Below are 21,268 nucleotides of genomic sequence, written 5' to 3'. Positions count from 1 at the left end.
AGAAAGAAAGGGAGTCAGCTCGGATGCGAATGAGGGCTCTGAGAAAAAGGAGAAAGGAGGAAACACTGGGTGCCAAAAATGCTACAATACAGTCCACATCTCCTGCTTACAAATCAGCAAGAAGTCTTCAGAGGGCAGTGAAGAAAGTCGAGGATGCCTTTCCCAACAGTCCAAGGAAACGCAAGGAAGTTGTGAAAAAGCTAGCATTTATTTCTAATATAAATGAAACAAAAGAAAACTTTTCACAAAATAAACTTTCACGTGCTTTCACTGAAGATGTTAAACAGAAAGTTGTGGAGTTCTGCTGAGTTTTCAGTTCAAAGTGTGTCATGGCTCGCTGTATGCCGTCACGTGGCTAGTCGATGAGCCTAGACAATTCAATCTTCCTACACTTCCGCAGAGGTGTATTACTTATCTGCCAGAGAAGTTGCCTAGCAAGTACAGCGTTCATTCAGAAGAGTACTTACCGATACGTACGGTAATGCCGGTAGTGGCAGGAATGTGAACTGCTTCGAAACATGTATTGAGGTGAGTTTTTTCTTACTGTCGGGATATGAGGAGAGGGTTAAGATGATTACTTACATATTTGTTGACATTTACTTCGACGGTCAACATGGACACGGAGCATTTGATTTGTATTGTGGAATGTTGCCTGTACGCAACGGATGATAACAAATACCCTGCATACGACTTGGCCACGCAAAACATAGTTCGAAAGAGGTTATGGTAGCACACAGACCGTACAGGCTGCCATCTGTTGCTACGACGTTCAAATTATACCGTACCCGTTCTCAAGTTCAGATTGAATGCCTTGATTAATAGGCAACTTCTCTGACACAAAAGCTGAAACTCGCTTCAAATCGCTGACTCATCAACAGTGACGTCATGACACACTTTGAAATGAACACCCAATATTTTAAAGACAGCTTCTCGACAATTACCTGGCCATAAGGATTCAAAGAAATGTATTGACAAATACCCAGGACAGAAATGTACAATGCAGAAGAGACTATTGATGTTCACACTCAAAGAAGCATATCAACTGTTTTGTGAAGAACAAAACAGCTGGGACTTGATACGTTTTTCAAAATTTTCCTCATTACGTCCTGAATGGGTGCAGCTCATTAATACTAACAAGAACGAAATGTGCTCTTGTATATATTGTGAAAACTTATCCAAACTTTTGAAAAAGGTAAAGCATGAAACTTTTGACACAAGTTCTGTAAAAAGCTTCATTCGCTCCATTGTATGTGACTACAGGAATGAAGACTGCATGCGAGATAAATGTGAAGATTGTAAAGAAATAATATCAATGTTTCTAGAAACCATCACATTTTGTATCTCTAATGAGCCTATAAACAGGGAAGAGTCCAGGCCAATTGTTACAGTGGATCAGTGGATTGAAGGGAAGTTGAGAGAGAAATCTTGGGATATTATAAAAGTGAAGCATGTTCTCAGTAAGCAACTAATAAAAATAAAGGAACACCTATATAATATAACAAAGCAAGCACAGGAATTGCAGAAGCAGAAGGACCAGCTGGAGTTAGATACCGTGATAATGCAAACTTATTTTGCAGAGAATTTTGCTATTAAGAGTCAGAATGAAGTGATGGCAGCCCATTGGGTTAATGATCCAGCTTCATCAGTAACTGTCTATACTGCAGTGCTGTATTATAGACAGAGTGAGGAATCCAATGAGCTGCACTCTCAGTGTTATGCTGTTATTTCTGATGCTCCCAGACATACCACGTCTGAGGCTAAAGCTTTCAACAAAGCTATTCTTGAAGATTTCTGCAACAGTACTCCTAATCCTACGAAGAAAGTAATTGCCTGGACTGATGGTGCTGCAGCCCATTTTAAAAATAGATATATGATGGCAACAATGTCAAATGACAATTATCTTAATGGCATTGAGTATGAGTCATGGAATTTCTTTGAGTCCTATCACAGGAAAGGTGCGAATGATGGAGTAGGAGCGACAGTCAAGAGGTTCGTATGGCAACATATTTTGAATGGAAGAAAAGTTGTTAAGAACCAGAGAGATTTTTTTAATGTAATACAGCAGTTTAATATCAATGTGAGATGCCTGTTTGTTGACACCAATGAAATTAACATCACTGAAGATAAAAAATTATTTGCAACAATTCCACTAATTCCTGGAATACATAATGCACACTACATCAGCAAATTGGGACATCTGAAGGTAGCTGTATTCAGAAACACTGGTGAACATTCACCGCAAATCATACTATCACTGTCCTCAGAAGAAAAACAATTGACAAAGAAGGAGACAGCTTGCAGTATTGACAAGAGTGAGAGTCTTCAGTTGCAGGTGGGGGATTGGTGTTTAGTCATGTATGATGGGGTCACTTATCCAGGACAGTGTGTGACAGTGAAGAATTTGAAGTATCTGTGATGGTAAGGGATGGAAAGCATTATAAATGGCCTGTAAAAGTGGACAAGTTGGTGTATTCATCACAAGACATTTTGCAAAAGATATTACCACCTGTTATTGTAAATAACCGTGGGCATTTCAAGTTTGAAGACTTATTTTAGATGAATAAATGTTTCTTAATGTAATGTTATGAAAAGAGATGACATTATTAAGATAAATGTTCAATATTACAGATAAATTTGTTTCTAGCTTATGTAAGACGAAATGTTCGTGTGTCACAGTTCGTGTGTCACAGCATTTACCTAATTATTACACTTTATAACTAGTGTTAAAATGTTTACAGAAATTTCATTACAGCATTTATGTGTTAAACAATGTGTTATCTTTCATCTGCAACCAGATTTAATTATATATCTTCATTTGGCACAAGTGTAGAAACATTTTAATAAATATACCATTTCTTATTGGCAAGAAAATGTTCGTGTGTCACAATATATGATATGTAATATTGTGAAGCCTGTAATTAATTCTCATAACTAGGAAATTATGCCTGCATTGTGGGCTCCTTTCACTAATAAATACCTTTACAACCTTTCCTCAGAGTCTTATAGGTAGTTCAATATTAGTTTTAAATCACTGCATTGGCATTGAAAATGTTACGTGTGTCACTATGGAATGACCCACGGTCCACTCTTTCCAACACAGTTTCGTTTCTTATTCTGTCTGTCCATTTCACACACTCTGTTCTTCTCCATGTCCACATTTCAAAAGCTTCTATTCGTTTCTCTTCACTTCGTTGTAATGTCCATGTTTCTGCCCCATACAATGCCACACTCCACATAAAGCACTTTACTAGTCTCTTCCTTAGTTCTTTTCGCTAGGTAAAAGATCCATAAATTAGTTTGTGCTTCATCTTACCACCATTAGGCGAAAGTTATTGAATAGGAAGAAAACAATGAAGGCGAAATCAAATTGACCATTCAGCATTCAGTATCATTGACTGCTGGATGCTCAGATTTGAGAACGAATTTAAACTGTTTTCGTTTTTCAGTTCAGAGTATGCTTTGGGTAGTGTGTGGTGTCTTTGTCATTCTCCTTCGTTGCCAATATTGCATCCCAAAACAGAAAGTGAATGCCGGGAAAATACATATTGCAGATAGTATTTAGAGTGACAGAACTGTTCTGAGGTGCAGTGTTTGTGATATTTCAATAACAATTGATGAAAAACACCAATGTAATCGTGTTAAGCAGCATATAGGTAGTGCAAAACACGTGAAGAATAAGGAACTGCACTGCAGTAAAGGGGAAGTGTGACAGCAGTTTATTGGCCAGGCACTGGCTTCTTGAAAATCATGAAATAAAAATGAAATTTTTACTAAAACAGCAAAGACATTTGTGGCGTATGGTATTCGTCTTTCCAAACTCAACAACTCCATTATAAAATTGTATTTGCAGAAATACACTAGAAAGTTTGTTCCAAATGAGAACACTTTACGAAAATCATATCTTCAGCTCTGTATGAAGAAAAATTAAAACAAGTCAGGCAACTGGTAACTGATAATCCTGTATATTTTATCCTAGATGAAACCCATGCTTTTGAAAACCTACTTTCTAAACAAAATAAATAAATACAGTGTGATACAAAATTTTAACAATGCATGCCTTGTATTGTGGCTTGTAGACTTTATTTCCAGGACGATAATGCAAGCAAGATGTGTGGATGAATTACTTGAACATACTAAAATTACCAGAATGAAGTAGTCAGCACGTTCACCTAATAGAACACGCTTGGGACAGGCTCAAGTATACATTCTGATGTCGCAATCCTCCAATACAGACTGTCCAGGAGTAGCTGTTGAGAAATGAGTTCATCTCAATTAACAGGTCTTTGATGATCCTGTTAGCAGCATACATGTAATGACACATCAATTCATGCTCAAGAAGGTGTTACGAAATACTGATTACATCTGGATTGAATTTTCATCAACAAATTAGTGTTCACTTATTAACTTGCTCAATTTGTTGGTTTTACGTATGTTTGTGTATATTATCTGAGCTTGATCTACAAAAATCAAGAGAATTATATTAATTGTTGAATTAATTCTTGTTTTGACATTGCTGAATGGGTTTATTATTTTCATTCAATAACCTGCAACGAAATTTGGAAAACTTAGCTCTTTCCAAATCTGGAAACCTTAGATGTTTAGAATGAATGCATGAAAATGGGAATTACCAACTGGAGGAACTAACAAAAGACAGAACAGAGTGGAAGGGTCTTGTGAAATCGACATGGAGTTGACATGCTCCACAATGTCCTTTGATTGATTGATTGGATTGATTGATTCCAAACTTTTTTGTGATGTGTGTATTTCAGTTGTCCATCAGCACTGGAATAGCAATGTTATGTATGTGCAGATCTTCTTTATAACTTTATAATAGGGTCAATCATATGCATATTATAGATTGTTTTATAACAAATTTAACTTACGCATATCCTGAAGAAAATTGATGTGGGTTGGAAAGAGACGAAGCTATGAAGTAATATTAATATAAAACAATGAGTCACACTCAGGACAGGAGACAAAATGTCAGAGGGAAGTGGAACAGGAGAGAGGTTCGACAATCACGTACCCTGTTCAATGTCTGCTTGAAGGATTTAGTGAAGAACTGTTTTCAGAACATGGGAGTGGTGATAGTAGGAGTAAGAAAAATAAAGTGTATAAGATTTGCTGATGATGTGACATTGTTAGCAGAAGAGGAAACGATACTAAGGGATATGCTACTGTTGTTAAATGACAGCTGTGTGCAGTATGGGATGAAGGTTAATGCAAACAATATGAAGATCATGTTTATCAGAAGAAATATAAAGAAGGTAACGTGCGATTCGATATGGAGCAGTAGAATAAGTGGACAGCTTCAAATACTTGAAGTGTACTATAAATAGACAATCATTAAAATATGTAGCTGCTGCACAAAGGCATATGCGTCCTGGGAAATGACACTGCACTGGCCCATAGACGCGTTATGCATTCTTTCCTACTCTATACTCCCCTCGACATTTAAATTCATAATCTTAGGATCGTCCAAGGACACTGCCACACACTTGCATACATGCAACAGTGAATGGTTTGGCATCGTAGTCTGGTTGAATGAGTTTTCTTTGTAAAAGTTCCTTTAAAAGCAGTTCTTCTTCTTATGCTTGAAGGAAGTTCATTGAAACTTATCCCAATGCAGTGTCTCCTTCAAGAAGTTCTATACAAAGACCTAAATGAACATGTGAACTCACAAAATTGTAGATGTTGGTCTTCCGAAATAACCTGAAATTGCCCATGAAATCCCCCATTTCGACTAAAAGATTGGTGTGTGTTGTCCGATGAGTTGTGACAAGGATCTTGGATAATGGAAGCTATGGTTTGTCTCGTCAAAAATAACATGATAGACATTAATAACTATTTACTAATAACAAAATATTAAGAATAATACAGTTAGACCATTAAAGATCAACCAATATTAACAATTACTTGACTTCCCAAACAATTTAGGAGAAAATCAATATTAGTAACCTCATAAATTCTGAATGAAAACCTACATAAATTATACATATGACTCTCTAGCCTTAAATTCTTGGTAATAGTTCACTAGCTGGTACTACAGGGTATTACTATGAAAAATATGACATATCGTAACAGAGAAATTAACAATCATCACTAATTCCTTCTCAACCATTACAGTCCTCAAAATCTCTCGTTATAGTTCATTAATAATGAATATAGATGAATTCCCCTAGGCACTACACACATAAAAGTCCAAATTGATCAAATTGACCTCGTCCTCGTTGACGCTGATGTCCAGGAAACGTGAAGTTGCCATGCAACAACCACTTGAACATGGCTGGTTCCCTCGAGACTCGAATATGGATATGTTAGTAGCCGTCATCGCTGCAGTAAGTTCGTCACCGAGACAAAATCCCTATTTGTCTCAATGATTATCCACATATGAAAAGTCCTCAAGTCCTCATGTCTCCGAGCGAAGTTCAGTGCTTGAGTCAGTTGCTGCACCAGGTTATATAACTGCTCTCAGCCAAACACAATTACTGCCGTTACATCGGCCAGACTCGAACCACTGCTGTCTCAGTCGTCTCACGTATAGCTCTTTTGCCTCCCTCGACGAGACTCCATCTTCTGACTCCACGGTCGGACTTCAACCATCGACTCCCACCATCAGACTGCGTCTCACGACATCCTTAGTCAGACTTTCCTGGTCAGACTCCCGCTCTTGACTCCCCTAGTCAGACTCCCAGGTAGGACTTGGTCGCTTGACTCCCACCGTCTAAACTCCCACTCCGCAACTCCCTGGAAGGGGTTACAAAAGCAAACGGAAAAATATTTAAATCCAGCCAATCACCATCGTACCCTCAAGGTAGAGTACAAATTTAATGAAACAGAAAGCAAAGAGAACAGTCAGGCACAACCTATCGGAAATATTATAAACTAAGTTGGGGTAACATATACCCCACCTATTGTATATCAGAGCAAACAACGGGGAAAAATTCGGAAACTGGATGTACTAAACACTAATTAGACTATACGATGAAAGAGAAATGGAACGGAGAAAAATTCTCTCCGGCACCGGGACTAGAACCCGGGTTTTCAGCTCTACGTGCTGATGCTTTATCCACTATGCCACACCGGATACCACCCCGGCGTCGGGCAGAATCGTCTCAGATTAAGCTCCAACTCTTGGGTTCCCTCTAGTGGCTGCCCTCTGCACTACGTCAGAGACACGTCTGAGACCATTCTGTCCGACGCCGGGGTGGTATCCGGTGTGGCTTAGTGGATAAAGCATCAGCACATAGAGCTGAAAACCCGGGTTCAAATCCCGGCGCCAGGGAGAATTTTTCTCCGTTCCATTACTCTTTCATTGTATGATGACGCAGAATATCTGCATGGAAATATCATATGTACTCCGGTACATTAAAATTATATATATATATATATATATATATATATACTGATTAGACTACTATTATATTAGATATAATTAATCGAAAGGAATTTAACAAATAAATCAATACCAAGAGGAATATATGGTAAAAACAAATTAAGGTAAGGGGAAAAGGAATGAGAAGGGAAAACGTGACTTATATGCATCACTGAGTGCAAGTGGAATAAAAGATCAGATTTTTTATTATCTCGTCACACTCTTCCCATTTAACCCTACTGGAAGGAATGGTGAACGAGAGAAAAGTTCGAGGCAGAAGAATTTATCAGATGATAGAGAACATTAAGATATATGGATTGTATGCAGAGACTAAGATGGAAAATAGAAAATATTGGAGAATGGTAGGTTTGCAGTGAAGGATCTCCCTTAGGTAGAAAACTATGAATGAATGATACAACAAATTGTTTTCAGGCAATATACATTTCTTTTTAATTTACGACAGCCTGCCTTATCATAGACCACTGCTTTATATTAGCAAGCCATTTTGCATTCTCAATCGAAAGATGGCCAATGGTCCAATTACGATATTGTGAACCTCACGATGGTTGTTCACATTTCTGAAATAAATTGTATTGAGCAGTGTGAAATTTAACATCTGTGATATTACAGATTCACCTTTCTACCAAATTATTAGTCTCAGAAATTTATTACCTTGCAGAATCACCTTCCATGACTAGCTTAATGTAAGTCGAAATTTTTCTATTTATTATTTTGAATAGTGCGACTATGATGCCCATCTAGGTGTTAAAGATGATTTGTACCAGATTAATATTATCATACATACATACATATCTGCCTATGGGCAGGTCTTTCACTGCAAATCCAGCATTCTCCAGTCTTTCCTATTTTCTGCCTTCCTCTTAGTCCCTGCATATGATCCATATATCTTAATGTCGTCTATCATCTGATATCTTCTTCTGTCCCGAACTCTTCTTCCATTCACCATTCCCTCCAGTGCATCCTTCAGTAGGCAGTTTCTTCTCAGTCAGTGGCCCAACCAATTCCTTTTTCTTTTCCTGATCAGTTTCAGCATCATTCTTTCTTCACCCACTCTTTCCAACACAGCTTCATTTATTATTCTGTCAAGGCGCAAATAGCCATAGTTGCTGACGCGCCCTTTTTAAACCCCACTAACTTGAACTCTTATTCTGTCTGTCCACTACACGCTCCATTATCCACATTTCAAATGCTTTTATTCGTTTCTCTTCACTTCGTCGTAATGCCTATGTTTCTGCTCCATTCAATGCCACCCTCCACACAAAGCACTTCACTAGTCTCTTCCTTAGTTCTTTTTCCAGAGGTCCGCAGAAGATGCTTCTTTTTCTATTAAAAGCTTCCTTTTGACTTCCTGGCTGCAGCTCATGTTACTGCTTGTAGTACATCCCAAGTATTTGAACCTATTCACTTGCTCTACTGTCACATTTAGAATTCACAAGTTTACCTTCTTTACTTTTCTTCCTATGGTCTTCGTCTTGTTGGCATTTATATTCATTCCATACTGTTCACAGCTGTCCCTTAGTATCATCCCCTCTTCTGCTAACAACGCCATATCATGAGCAAATCTTATGCACTTTATTTTTCTTCCTTCTACTTTTATCCCTTCCATGTTATGAAAACAGTTCTTCACCAAATACTCCGAGTATATGTTTAAGAGGATAGATGATAAAGGGAATCTTTGTACTCCTCTCCCTATTTCACTTCCTTCAAACATTTCTTCTCCTATCCTGACTTTGACTCGATCTTTCATATATAAGTTACTGAACAGCCTCCTGTCTTTCCAATCCCACCTATTTTCTTCAGGAGGTCCATCAGTTTGTTTCCAATCCACTATGTCAAACAGCTTTTCTAAATCCACAAATACTATATATACTTCCTTATTCTTCTCTAGGTGTCTTTCGCCCATTGCTCATAGTAGTCCAATTGCATCCCTTGTACCTTTTCCTTTTCTGAAGCCAAACTGCTCTTCTTCCAACTGTCCTTCCATCTTAGAATATGAACGTCGATTCAGTATTCGCAGGAAAATCTTCGCCGAGTGCGATATATGAGGCTGATAGTCCTGAACTCCTTACATTTCTTGGTATTGACATTAATATTTAAACTGAAATCCTCCATAGAATGTGAGTGTGATTCTGTAGCTTGCTTTTTAGTTTTAGTGTTTAAATGTGATTTCCTGTACTCTTTATGTTTGTGTGAATGCTGATTTAATGTGACTTTTACTGACATGTTATATTGTTTGATAGTGTTACAGGCACCTTTGACAGCACTGTGTCATCAGATTGCAAAGGAGAAGACAAAACTGTTTGTCAGGTTACCAAGCATTCTGTTTCATCGGTAAACATTTTACAAGCTCATGAAGGTAAGAGGAAATTCAAATGCGATGTCTGTGAAAAGTGTTTCTCGAATGTGGATATTTTGAAATGCCATACATTGAAACACACAGTTGAAGGAAAGCGTTTCAATTGTGATACTTGTGGCAAGTGTTTTACACAGCATGGACATCTGAAGTACCATGCACGTCTGCATACGGGCGAAAAGCCATTTAAATGCGATGTGTGCGGAAAGTGTTTTTCGCATTCAGGTTCCTTAGTATATCATAAACGCTGGCATACGGGCGAGAAACCATTCAAATGTGATATGTGTGGGAAATGTTTCGCGGATAGGAGAAACTTAAAAAGTCATGAACGCCACCATACTGGTGAACGACCATTCAAGTGCAAAGCATGTGGAAAGTGTTTCTCGCATTCGGGTTACCTGAAGAGCCATGAACGCCAACATACAGGCGAGAAACCATTCAGATGTGATACTTGTGGGAAGTGCTTCTCGGATTTAAGTAACCTAAAAAGCCACGAACGCCAGCACACTGGCGAGAAACCATTCAAATGCAATGTTTGTGAAAAGTGTTTCTCGCAGTCGAGTCATTTAAAAAGTCATGAACGCAAGCATACTGGCAAGAAACCGTTCAAGTGCAATGTTTGTGAAAAGTGCTTTTCGCAATCTAGTAATCTAAAACTACATGAACGTCAGCATACAGGTGAAAGGCCATTCAAATGCAACGTTTGTGGAAAATGTTTCTCGCAGTCTAGTAATCTAAGAAGTCACGAACGTCAGCATACTGGTGAGAAGCCATTAGAATGCGACGTTTGTGGCAAGTGCTTCTCGCATAGGTCAAGTATAAAAACTCATGTACTGAATCACATTGGCTAGAAACTATTAAAATGCGATGTTTGTGAAGGTGCTTCTGTCAGCAGAAGAGTTTAAATAACTATAAGGTCAGTGTACTGTTGAGACATCTTTCTCATGCGATGTTGTGAGAAGTTTTTTTTAGTATCCGAATCTAAAAATCGTCAACGCAGCATCACGCATGAAGCCATGCAAATGTCGTATTGGATACCGTTTCTTCATGTTGTCTGGATTGTTTACGGACTTGTGTCACATTAGAAGAAGACGTGGACGCAACATTATTGGTCAGAAACCAATGAGGTGCGATGTTTGTGGAAACTGAATCTTATAGTCGAGTCAGCTAGAAGTTCTTGAATACTGGCTAAAATCAGTTCATTACGATATCTGTCAAAATACCTTTTTCTCACTTAAGGAGTTTGAAAAACCATATATTCAAGCATATAAAGTAGTTTTCTCCAAATGAGATGTTTGAGCATTGTTTCTTTGGTTCTGAATGTCTTAAAAGCAATGTACACCTGCAAACAGGCAATAAGCTATTCAACTGCGAAGTCTGTGTAAAATGTTTCTCTTAATCGGATAACCTAAGTCGTGAATTGCATCATACAGGTTTCAAGACAGTGATACATGATATGTGAGGAAAATATTTGAAACATACTGTTAATTTTCAAAGGGATGGACTTCACAATTCTGTCTCTGGAAAGTGATTCCAGCGTCAGAGAAATTGAAAACACTTGAATACGAGCAAATTGCAAGAAAATGATCAAAATAAACTGTTTTCTCTCATTATTCGTGATTAGAGTTGCCAACTAACCGATATTTCACCAGCCTGGCCGAATATTTTGGTGGGTCCCAATAAAAGGCCAGTGACCAGTATCAACCTGTTACCTGCCCTATTCGTAGCCAGTAATTTTATACCGTGAGTTTTAGGAATTGTAATAGGCCTAAAAGCTTTTTTCAAACAAGCTAAAAGAGATTTTTCTCTTTCGTGGTATAATTTAACCTTTAACTTTGAGGAGCTAAAGATGTGGATATTTTAAAGTAATTTTTAGTCCTCAAATTTGGTTGTTCTACATCAAAAATGGAATAAAATTTGTTGAAAAATAAACTAGATATCAGCTGGATGAAGATACACTCCATGATTCATCCATTCATAGTGTTCTGCCTAAGGGCAGGTCTTTCACTGCAAACATACTATACTCTAATCTTTCCTATTTTCTGTCTTCCTCTTAGTCTCCGCATATGATTCAGATGTCTTAATGTCGTTTATGATCTTATATCTTCTTCTGTTCCGAATTCTCCTCACGTTCATCATTCCTTCCAGTTCATCCTTCAATAGGCAGCTTCTTCTCGGCCAGTGACCCAACCAATTTCTTTTCCTTTTCCTGATTAATTTCAGCATCATTCTTTGTTCACCCACTCTTTCCAAGATGGACTGTGCTCATTAAATGAAATGACTTCTTGTTGTTAAAGACGAACATTTGAGAAGTGTTGGAAGATGGTGTAAATATTTTGAGGATGAGGGTACCTCAAACACGAACAAGAATGGTAGTTCAGTAGGCCTACGTATTTGCTATTCAGGCAAATTATGCTTTTGTAGAGCATGTATTCATTATAATGACTAACACATGGAATAATGAGGGGAATTGTTTTAGATAGAAATAGTAGAAGCTGAACTTTGTATAAAGAAAAACCGTAAATTTAGTTTAGTTATAGAAGAAGAAAAAGAAGTTCTTAAATCTGTGGTTTCAGACTCCAAATACAAGTTTAAAAAGTGAATTTGTAATACTGAAGCAAGATTGTTGTCTTAAAAATTTTTTATTGCCCATATCAGGTATCACTAGTATGTATGCAGTTCAAAGAAAAGAAACATTCTCCTTGGCAGATTCTATATTTGAGGAGCTTATTATTTTCACATCTCTTGTCCACCTGATAACGAAAATGAGTTTCCTATGTCCAAGCATAGATTTTTACTGTCCTTAGGCCTATATGCATCTTGTTTTCGTCAACAGTCCACAGTGAGTGAATGAAGGAGAACAATCTTTCAACATTTGTATTTTTACCAGGAATTCACATAATGAACTTTACCAGCTTTTTTAATTCGCTAGCTTTTACCTACACTTTTAAGAGGTCCACCAAGACTTCATCTAAATGTTTCGATTTCAGAATATCCCTGAATTCACTCTCTTCTTTGGAATTCGTAACATTTTCCACAATTATGATCTCATCAAACAAGTAAGTTTCCTTCATAATATGAACTGTTTTATGAGCAGAATAATTTCAAGGGAAAAAATTTTTCGGGGTCGGGTATCGATCCTGAGACCATTGACTGAACGCACCAACGCTCTTACCAATTGAGCTACCCAGGAACTTCACCCGACACCATCTCAATTTTTCCCTTTATGTCCACGTAACTCGAGTGGGCTGACAAGATACCAGAAACCCACATCAAGTCCACACAAACTCTGTGTGACTTGAAATTGTGGTTTTCTGTTAACGTACTTACAGTAACATATATACTATGCAAATCTAGCTTTCAGGTAAAGCTCCCTGTGAAGCAGACTTGAATAATGACCAGTATGTTTTACGTCTCGAACTATGGAAGGGAAGTTCTGGGGGTGCTGAGCAGTTGTTTTACATAGAAGTAGATTGAGGTTATTAATTACACCAGAGCAGTGTTGATAAATTATTTATTTTATTATTTTATTCAGGCTATTTATTTATTTAAACTTTTGGAGTTAAAGCAATCAGGTCGTCTCTACCACACCACCAGAAATATAAATACTATTACAAAAAAAAAAACACACACACACACAATTGCAGAGAGTAGTACAGCTGAGCTTATAAATTCACTTGTTTCTAATCCTAATTCTGCCATCAGCATTGACAAACGTTTTGATGAGGTGGTGCTCGTGAATCTTGTACTTAAAAAAAGTGAAGAAGGTGAAAGGTAAATAAAGGTACTCGAACACGGAACTGAAAGTTGTAAATCTGTGTGTTTAAATTTAGAACATATAAAAACGAAATGTAACAATTTTGAGAAAGTTTCAAAATTTGTGTACTGTTTCAAAGGAACTTCTGCACCTGGGGAGAGAGTGTTTCCATTGAACAAAGTCATTGGATATCCGGAAGGAATAGATGCCAGGTAAATAAAGTAAAAGCATTGCTTCAGATTAGTCACTTCAGAATTTTCATGCATGGATTTCTTATGACTTAATCAAAGGAAACACTCGCACCCCCAGAAGAAAAGTGCCATAACTCAATAATGTCAACTTTTCAGGAGAGTGTTGCGATTTTATAAGAATTTCTTTTTTCTTGTGAAAGAATATGAATTTCTTCATGTTATTTATAAGACTTTCACTTGAAATAATGTTTTAAAAGTATTGAAAATTGCATTTTTTGAACTTACAACAGTTTTCTACTGGAACAAGAAGCAATAATTACCTAAAAATTCTTGGAAAAATAACGCTTCTATACTACGACAATTTTCTACTGGGTTCCAGTGAATTATTATCTTTATACTACTGCTTTTTTGTTGAATTCATTGAAAAAATGCCCAATGTTAATAACATACAAAGACTATAAAACGATAAATTATACAAATTCAAGACTTCATTAATACAAAAGGGTTTATCACCAAAGAAAATAAAGTAATCTTAACAAAGGACACTTTTTGACAAAATTCCAACAGGCTTATCATGAAGCAACAGCAAAGCATCCTACTCCAAGTCACTACCAGTTGTGTGTGCATTATTTGCTTCTGGCAAATTTTTGTAGTGATAATAGTACTGAGAAGGTTTCAGATTTCAAACATAAAGCTCTACCAGGTCTTTATTCTTTTGACGATAGTAGATACGAACTTTCTCGTAGCTATCATCATCATCAGCAACAGCAGCATACTCTGTTTTGAAGGAAAAGACCCAGGGTAGTCTTTGTTCACTTTCAACATCTTTATTTCAGCCCACTTCATCTTCCGTCCCTTTTTACCCAATTCTTCTTATGATTACTTTTTCAGATCAAATAAGTTGTTAACGTCCATTTTACTCTGTAAAAACTTAAATTATGGTTTATTTAATGACGCTCGCAACTGCAGAGGTTATATCAGCATCACCAGTGTGCAGGAATTTTGTCCCACAGGAGTTCTTTTACATTCCAGTAAATGTACTGACATGAGCCTGTCGCATTTAAACACATTTAAATGCCATCGACCTCGGCCTGAATCGAACCTGCAACCTCGAGCATAGAAGGCCAGCACTATACCAATTATGCTACCGAGGCAGACATTTTACTCTGTAAGATTGTAGTGTTTTCTTAAGGAGTTTCACTACTTGTACCGACTGACTAGGCACATACAATATTGGCCCACTTTGAAGGACACCCTATAAATTGTTAAACAATAATTCCCAATCCTGTATTGTATATCATTCACTTGTGAGAATACTCACACGAAATCTTGACCGACCTCCTCAGGGATTACTTTCCTTCTCTTGGAAACATAAGAGTGACCAGTGTTTCTTTGCATTTTACTTTTAATTTCCTTCCAGTCGTCTTTTCTTCTTAGTGGCGATCTCGACCTAGGAACTTCAGTTTAATGATCATTTTCTCTTCTTGTCATCAATATGATGATGAGTAAACCCTCTCCGAATTTAATAGTGGAGCATTTGGTTTCAATGCTCTGTCATTATAATTAACAAATGCTGAGGTATCTACATCAGTACTTGCTTCGAAATGTAAATAAAATTACTTACAATTATTCGTATACGTAAATATTCTTTATTTGCTATCTTATTTTGTTATGAATACAATATTCCTGTTTCATGAATAGAAAGATATATTATATATTCTTACAAAAATACAGCAAAATTTGCTAATTTCTGAACAACAAAAATATAGTAAAATTAAAACTAGTAATAAGAAATACGAGTCTAGTGCATCCACAAATGAGTATACAAACTCATGTCAGTGAGAGTTAGTATTAAAATCTAAAATTTAATTATAAGAGGAGAAAGAGAAAAAAATGAAATAGATGTTAGTCAACATAAAAGTTGCTTTCCAGCTTCATTTTCAGGCAAGTATTCAGTATATTCTGGTAGAGATACTTTTGTTAAAGATGTGAGTGCTGGTTCTTCGCTTAGTAAGTTATTACATTTAGAGACGAACTGTCTGACACCAATATTTGATAAGTAGCGCAACACAGTTCTGTTCAATTCCATTGTTAGTAACTGGAAGACTTACACTATAAATCTGAATTTAAACGTTTAATGTTTTCAAGTCTGACCAGCTAGCATTATCTTTATATATTTGTTTCGTGTATTTTTATTTCATTATTAGTTGGGAGGGCGGAGGGAAAAAGACCTTTGGGGAGGCTGAGACGTAGATGGGAAAATAATATTAAAATGGATTTGAGGGAGGTGAGATATGATGGTAGAGACTGGATTAATCTTGCTCAGGATAGGGACCAATGGCAGGCTTATGTGAGGGCGGCAATGAACCTCCGGGTTCCTTAAAAGCCAGTAAGTAAGTATTTTATTATACATTAAGGCTATTTTTTTTCCGCATAGTTTATGTTAATAACGCAAAAATTAAAGTTGTGATCTTTTATAACGCACGAGATTAATAGTTCAAGTGCAAGTGCAAGTTTGTGTAAAAGGTGCAAAAGGAAAGTGGTGAATGGAGTTAAATGTATGGACTGTGAAAGTTATTTTCGTAATAGTTGTGCATCTTTCATAACTAACATCAAGATCTTGGATGCCAATACTGTCAAATGTTGTGATATGGAAGAAGATAATGATTGTGACGAAGTTTTTTCTAATATGTTGAAAGGAATAACGAATAATGAGGGTAAAATTGATATTAATATCTTTAAATATATTATTAGGCAGAAAGATTGTATAATTGATGAACTTAGGGAAAAAGTGAAATTGCTTACACAACACGTAGAGTTGTTAACTATGGTTAAGGATGGTTGTTCACTAAAACAAACGAAAATAGACACGAGCCCTAAGTGTGATAGTAACATTAAGGTTGTCCAAACTACAAATGAAAATCGGGGTGCTTCGACTGTTGGTTCCAATTCGGATCCTAGCAATGGAAGTGATATAAATAAAGTTTCGTTTGCTGATGTTGTAAAAGGAAGGAAGATGAAGACAGGTAAACAACATCAGAAACTTGCTTTTTGTGGTACAAGTACCGTTAGTAATCTCAAAGTAATCTCGAAAGTATCAAGAAATAAAGCTGTTTTTGTAAGTAGGTTTGCACCAGATGTGACAGAGTCTGAAATAAATCAATATCTGCAGTCTCGTAACTTAAAGCCTATTAAAGTAACGAGATTAAAAACAAAACATGATTCTTATGCTTCCTTCCATGTTGAAATTGATGAACAGAATTTTGGTAGTGTGTTTTCAGCAGCGTGTTGGCCTGAAGGCTGCTTTGTGTCAGAATTTTACGGTGTTCTTAGAAATGAGCAGTTATTCCAGGCACCAAATAATAATCAGATACCGTCTGAGTGTCAAGGTTGTAAGTGGTATAATCGCAATGACTGGAGTATTATTATGGCGAACGTGCGCAAGGTACTACACGAAACAAATGAAGCATATATGCATGTAGCGATGAGAGAAAGGCTGTTGTCTTTAAGTTGTAATGGTTTCATATATGAAATCGTGGACGTAGTTTATAGATTTAACACCAGAGTCGCGTTGAAACGATGCTCTAGATATCCATACAGGTACTGCAAAGGAATAGAGTTCGAGCCCCGTAAAAATGTAATTCTTTAGAGCAAGTATCAGTATGAAAAATTGCAAGGAAAACGTCAAAATAGAATATACAATGAGCCAATGACACGAAATATAATTCCATACCGTGGATAATCCATGTCCATACTTTCAACCCAGAGAGTGCATTATATGCTGAGTTCGAGCCACGTACGACTATAACAGGCCTCCATACAGTAAATAACAGTAGGTCTGCAGAGGAAACTCAGGAATAATGTCGAAATTAGCATACATAATGAGAATATCGATAGTTTGAACTCAAAGAGGGCAATATTTCCCGACTTCGAACCTTGTACACGGTCTTATAAGTCAATAGGATGCACACCTTATGGCGAAGACTGGCTGATTTGATGATGTAAGACTTACGGTGATTAGTCTGAATGCTGAATGTCATTGTGATTGTGAGCAATAAATTAGTACCGTAATATTTTTTTTATAGGCGGCCAGGTAACTCAGTTGGTAGAGCAGCTGGCTACGGACTGGAAGGTCCGGGGTTCGATCCCAGGTGGTGACAGGATTTTTTCTCGTTGCCAAACTTTCAGAACGGCCCTGCGGTTCACTCAGGCTCCTATAAAATTGCGTACCGGGTCCTTCCCGAGGGTAAAAGGCAGTCAGAGCGTGGTGCCGACCACACCACCTCATTCTAGTGCCGAGGTCATGGAAAGCATGGGGCTCTACCTCCATGCCCCCCCAAGTGCCTTCATGGCATGTTACGGGGATACCTTTACCTTTTTTATATTTTTTTTTATAACTGGAAATTAGACGTAAAATAATGATGAGAAGTATGTTGTACGAATTATCTATGAAATAGAAAGAGGAAAAATGTAAGACACTTTAATGCAGAATTATGTGGTGGCAATCCATCGTTAAATAAGAGTTGTAGAAATAAATGAGCCGTTCAGAGCAGAAGTGGTGTAAGTCAAAAAAAATTTTTTTACAGCAGCTGGAGACAATACTCAGTGCCTTATCTGCCACAAACGTTTGAAAGAAAGAAGAAAACATAATATAATGCGTCATTACTAGTCCACACAGAGATACGATGGTTTTTGTTGTTGAAGATCGCAGTAAAAAGGTTCAGGAGTTGAAAGTTGCATTATTACATGAGGTAGGGTACGTTAGAATTTATTAATCTTCAACAATTTAAATAACAATTTAAAATGGGCGATGAGGGTTAAAGTAAACATTCTGTAAAATACACTATCTCTGTCTATATGTGTCTCCCGCCTGTCTGTCCGTCTCTGTGTGTTTATTTGTCTCCCTCTGTCTGTCTGTCTGCTGTCACAGTTTCTGTGTCTGTATGACTCCCCCGTCTATCAGTCTCTGTGTCTCTTTGTCTCCCTCTGACTGACTGACTGTCTGTCTGTTTGTCTCCTCTGTCTGCCTCTCTCTCTCTCTCTCTCTCTGTCTGTGTGTGTCTGTTTGTTCCCCTTCCGTCTGTCTGTCTCTGTTTATCAGTCTCTCTTTGTGTCTGTCTCTCTATCTCTGTCTCTGTGTGTCTGTTTGAGGTTTGACTACCTCTATCTGTCCGCCTCTGTGTCTGTTTGTCTCACTCTCTCTCTCTCTCTGTGTGTATGTGTGTCTGACTCCCTTTGTCAATCTGTCACTGCCTCTGTCTGTCTGACTACCTCTCTCTGTACTGTATTGTATTTATTTACATTCCTTGGTATGCTTGCAATATTCAACATGTCAAAAAATTCTTAATAGTACTAGGTAGGGCCAATATAGTCGTAGTTATAGTCGCAATCTAGTTAAATTATTTACATAAGAGTCTTAAAATATACTATACTAGTACAACACAAAGGTTTAGTATCAATACTTAATACAACACAGATATATTCATAAAACAGTTCTTGAATGTCATATATACACATACAGAATAGAAGGCATGGGAAATTAAATACTTCTTTAATTTGGCCCTAAATAATCTTAAGTTTTGAGTTTGATTTTTATATATCCATAGGGAGACTACTAAAAATTTTTACTGACATATAACGCACTCCTACTTGATAGCATGATAGACTTGGCGATGGACTATGAAAGTCATATTTTTGATGCTATGAACTGTTGAATTATTTACAAACTTTTCACGATTACATACGAGGAAGTTTATTTACTTACTTACTTTCCTACTGACTTTCAAGGAACCCGGAGGTTCATTGCCGCCCTTGGTCCCTATCCTGAGCAAGACCAATCCAGACTCTATCAACATATCCATTTTAATATTATCTACGTTTCGGCCTCCCAACTAATACTCTATAGGCATTTCTGGCTTCGCCATACGTGCTACATGCCCTGCTCATCTCAAACGTCTGGATTTAATGTTCCTAATTATGTCAGGTGGAGAATACAATGCGTGCAGTTCTGTGTTGTGTAACTTTCTCTGTTCTCCTGTAACTTCATCCCTCTTAGCCCCAAATATTTTTATAAGCACCTTATTTTCAAACACCCTTAACCTATGTTCTTCTCTCAAAGTGAGAGTCCAAGTTTCACAACCATAAAGAACAACCGGTAATATAATTGTTTTGTAAATTCTAACTTTCAGATTTTTCGACAGCAGACTGGATGATAAAAGCTTCTCAACCGAATAATAACAGATATTTTCCATATTTATTCTGTGTTTAATTTCCTCCCGAGTATCATTTATATTTGTGTTGCTGTTGCTCCAAGGTGTTTGAATTTTTCCACCTCTTCAAAGGCTAAACTTCCAATTTGTATATTTCCATTTCGTACAATATTCTCGTCACGAGACATAATCATATACTTTGTCTTTTAGGGATTTACTTCCAAACCTATCTCTTTACTTGCTTCAAGTAAAATTCTCGTATTTTGCCTAATCGTTTGTGGATACGAGGAAGTTTATTAATTAAAAAAATTATTGACGAGTCGGATGTCGATAATTTGATTTCCAGTATTAAGAAGATGTTTCTGAAAGCCCCATCAAAAATTCTGAGGTTTAAATCCATTGCACCAAATATACCTCTGCCCCCCCAAACCTATCTTAACGAGAGGGGGGATATGGGTCTCAGCGGCACTTTACTACACTTCAAATTTCCTGACTATAACTGAGGTGGTGAACGCTCTGGAGGATGAAGCATCTTCAATTGTAGCAGCCAAAAAACTTCTCAATTCTTCAGAGTGAAAAATGATTTAACTTTCATTGCGGCCAAGTTTGGTTTCCTGCCACAAGTGATCTGCCAGCTTCAAGAAAGAGGGCAGCCTTTGACTAAGACAGTGACAATTGTGGATGATGCAATGCTAAGAATAGACAGTGTACCAGGGAAACGGGGTTCATTAGTTAGGAAAAAGTGTAAAAATGTGTTTTCCAAAAATTTTGATCTTGATAAACTTAGAAAGATTTAAAAAATTCTATAAGGTGACAATTCTATTGCAGTTGAAATGGATCCTATAATGATGGATACGGAAAATCTGTTCCACAGGAAATTATACGTACACCAAAATGTTCTCATACAAAATTGTGTGAGTTCTTGGCAGTGTGGCAGATGGCTTCTTCTTGCTCACAGGCTTGAGGGAAGGCCAGTAAGGAGGGGGTATCAGTTCTCTACAACTCAGTAGCAGGATGTGGGGTTAACTTGCATGCGTTTGTGTGTTGCATACTACTTTTGTGTAAAAGCGCTCGTACAGAGAGTTCATTGAGGTCATTATTTGCAGAATTAAAAGAAAAACAGTTTCCAGGTAGGTCATATGAAACAAAATGGGCTCACTAAGATAGGACATTGACATTGACACCACATTTACATATGAAAATAGCAGATTGTGGCAGACAAAATAGAAAATTTCAATATTCATGGTATAAGATATATCCTCGGCTAACAGGGTGCTCTGTTACATTTAAGTTAGGCCTATATTCTGTTTGGGGGTGGAAATGAGTGGTCATCATCTTCTTGTAGGGTCTGTGTCACAAAGA

General features: G+C 37.2%; 2 protein-coding genes across 5 annotated transcripts in view; one reads left to right on the top strand and one right to left on the bottom strand.

Moving 5' to 3' along the window:
* The window catches only part of LOC138700129 (zinc finger protein 235-like), a 196,137-nt gene extending 179,208 nt beyond the window's left edge, over window positions 1-16,929 (top strand). For all 4 annotated transcript variants that reach the window (XM_069826494.1, XM_069826493.1, XM_069826492.1 and 1 more), the window contains one exon: window positions 9,637-16,929. In XM_069826494.1, coding sequence (XP_069682595.1) covers window positions 9,637-10,600 — 964 coding nt within the window. In that variant the 3' untranslated portion in view covers window positions 10,601-16,929. The remainder of the gene's footprint in view (window positions 1-9,636) is intronic.
* The window catches only part of LOC138700128 (zinc finger protein ZFP2-like), a 133,929-nt gene continuing 118,494 nt past the window's right edge, over window positions 5,834-21,268 (bottom strand). Inside the window, exon 5 of the mRNA XM_069826489.1 lies at window positions 5,834-6,747. Coding sequence (XP_069682590.1) covers window positions 6,684-6,747 — 64 coding nt within the window. The 3' untranslated portion in view covers window positions 5,834-6,683. The remainder of the gene's footprint in view (window positions 6,748-21,268) is intronic.

The sequence above is a fragment of the Periplaneta americana genome, chromosome 5 (genome assembly GCF_040183065.1).
Source record: "Periplaneta americana isolate PAMFEO1 chromosome 5, P.americana_PAMFEO1_priV1, whole genome shotgun sequence".
In the NCBI taxonomy this organism is placed as follows: Eukaryota; Metazoa; Arthropoda; class Insecta; order Blattodea; family Blattidae; genus Periplaneta; species Periplaneta americana.
Note: the sequence above shows the minus strand (reverse complement) of the source record. Positions and strands in the feature narration are given on the sequence as shown.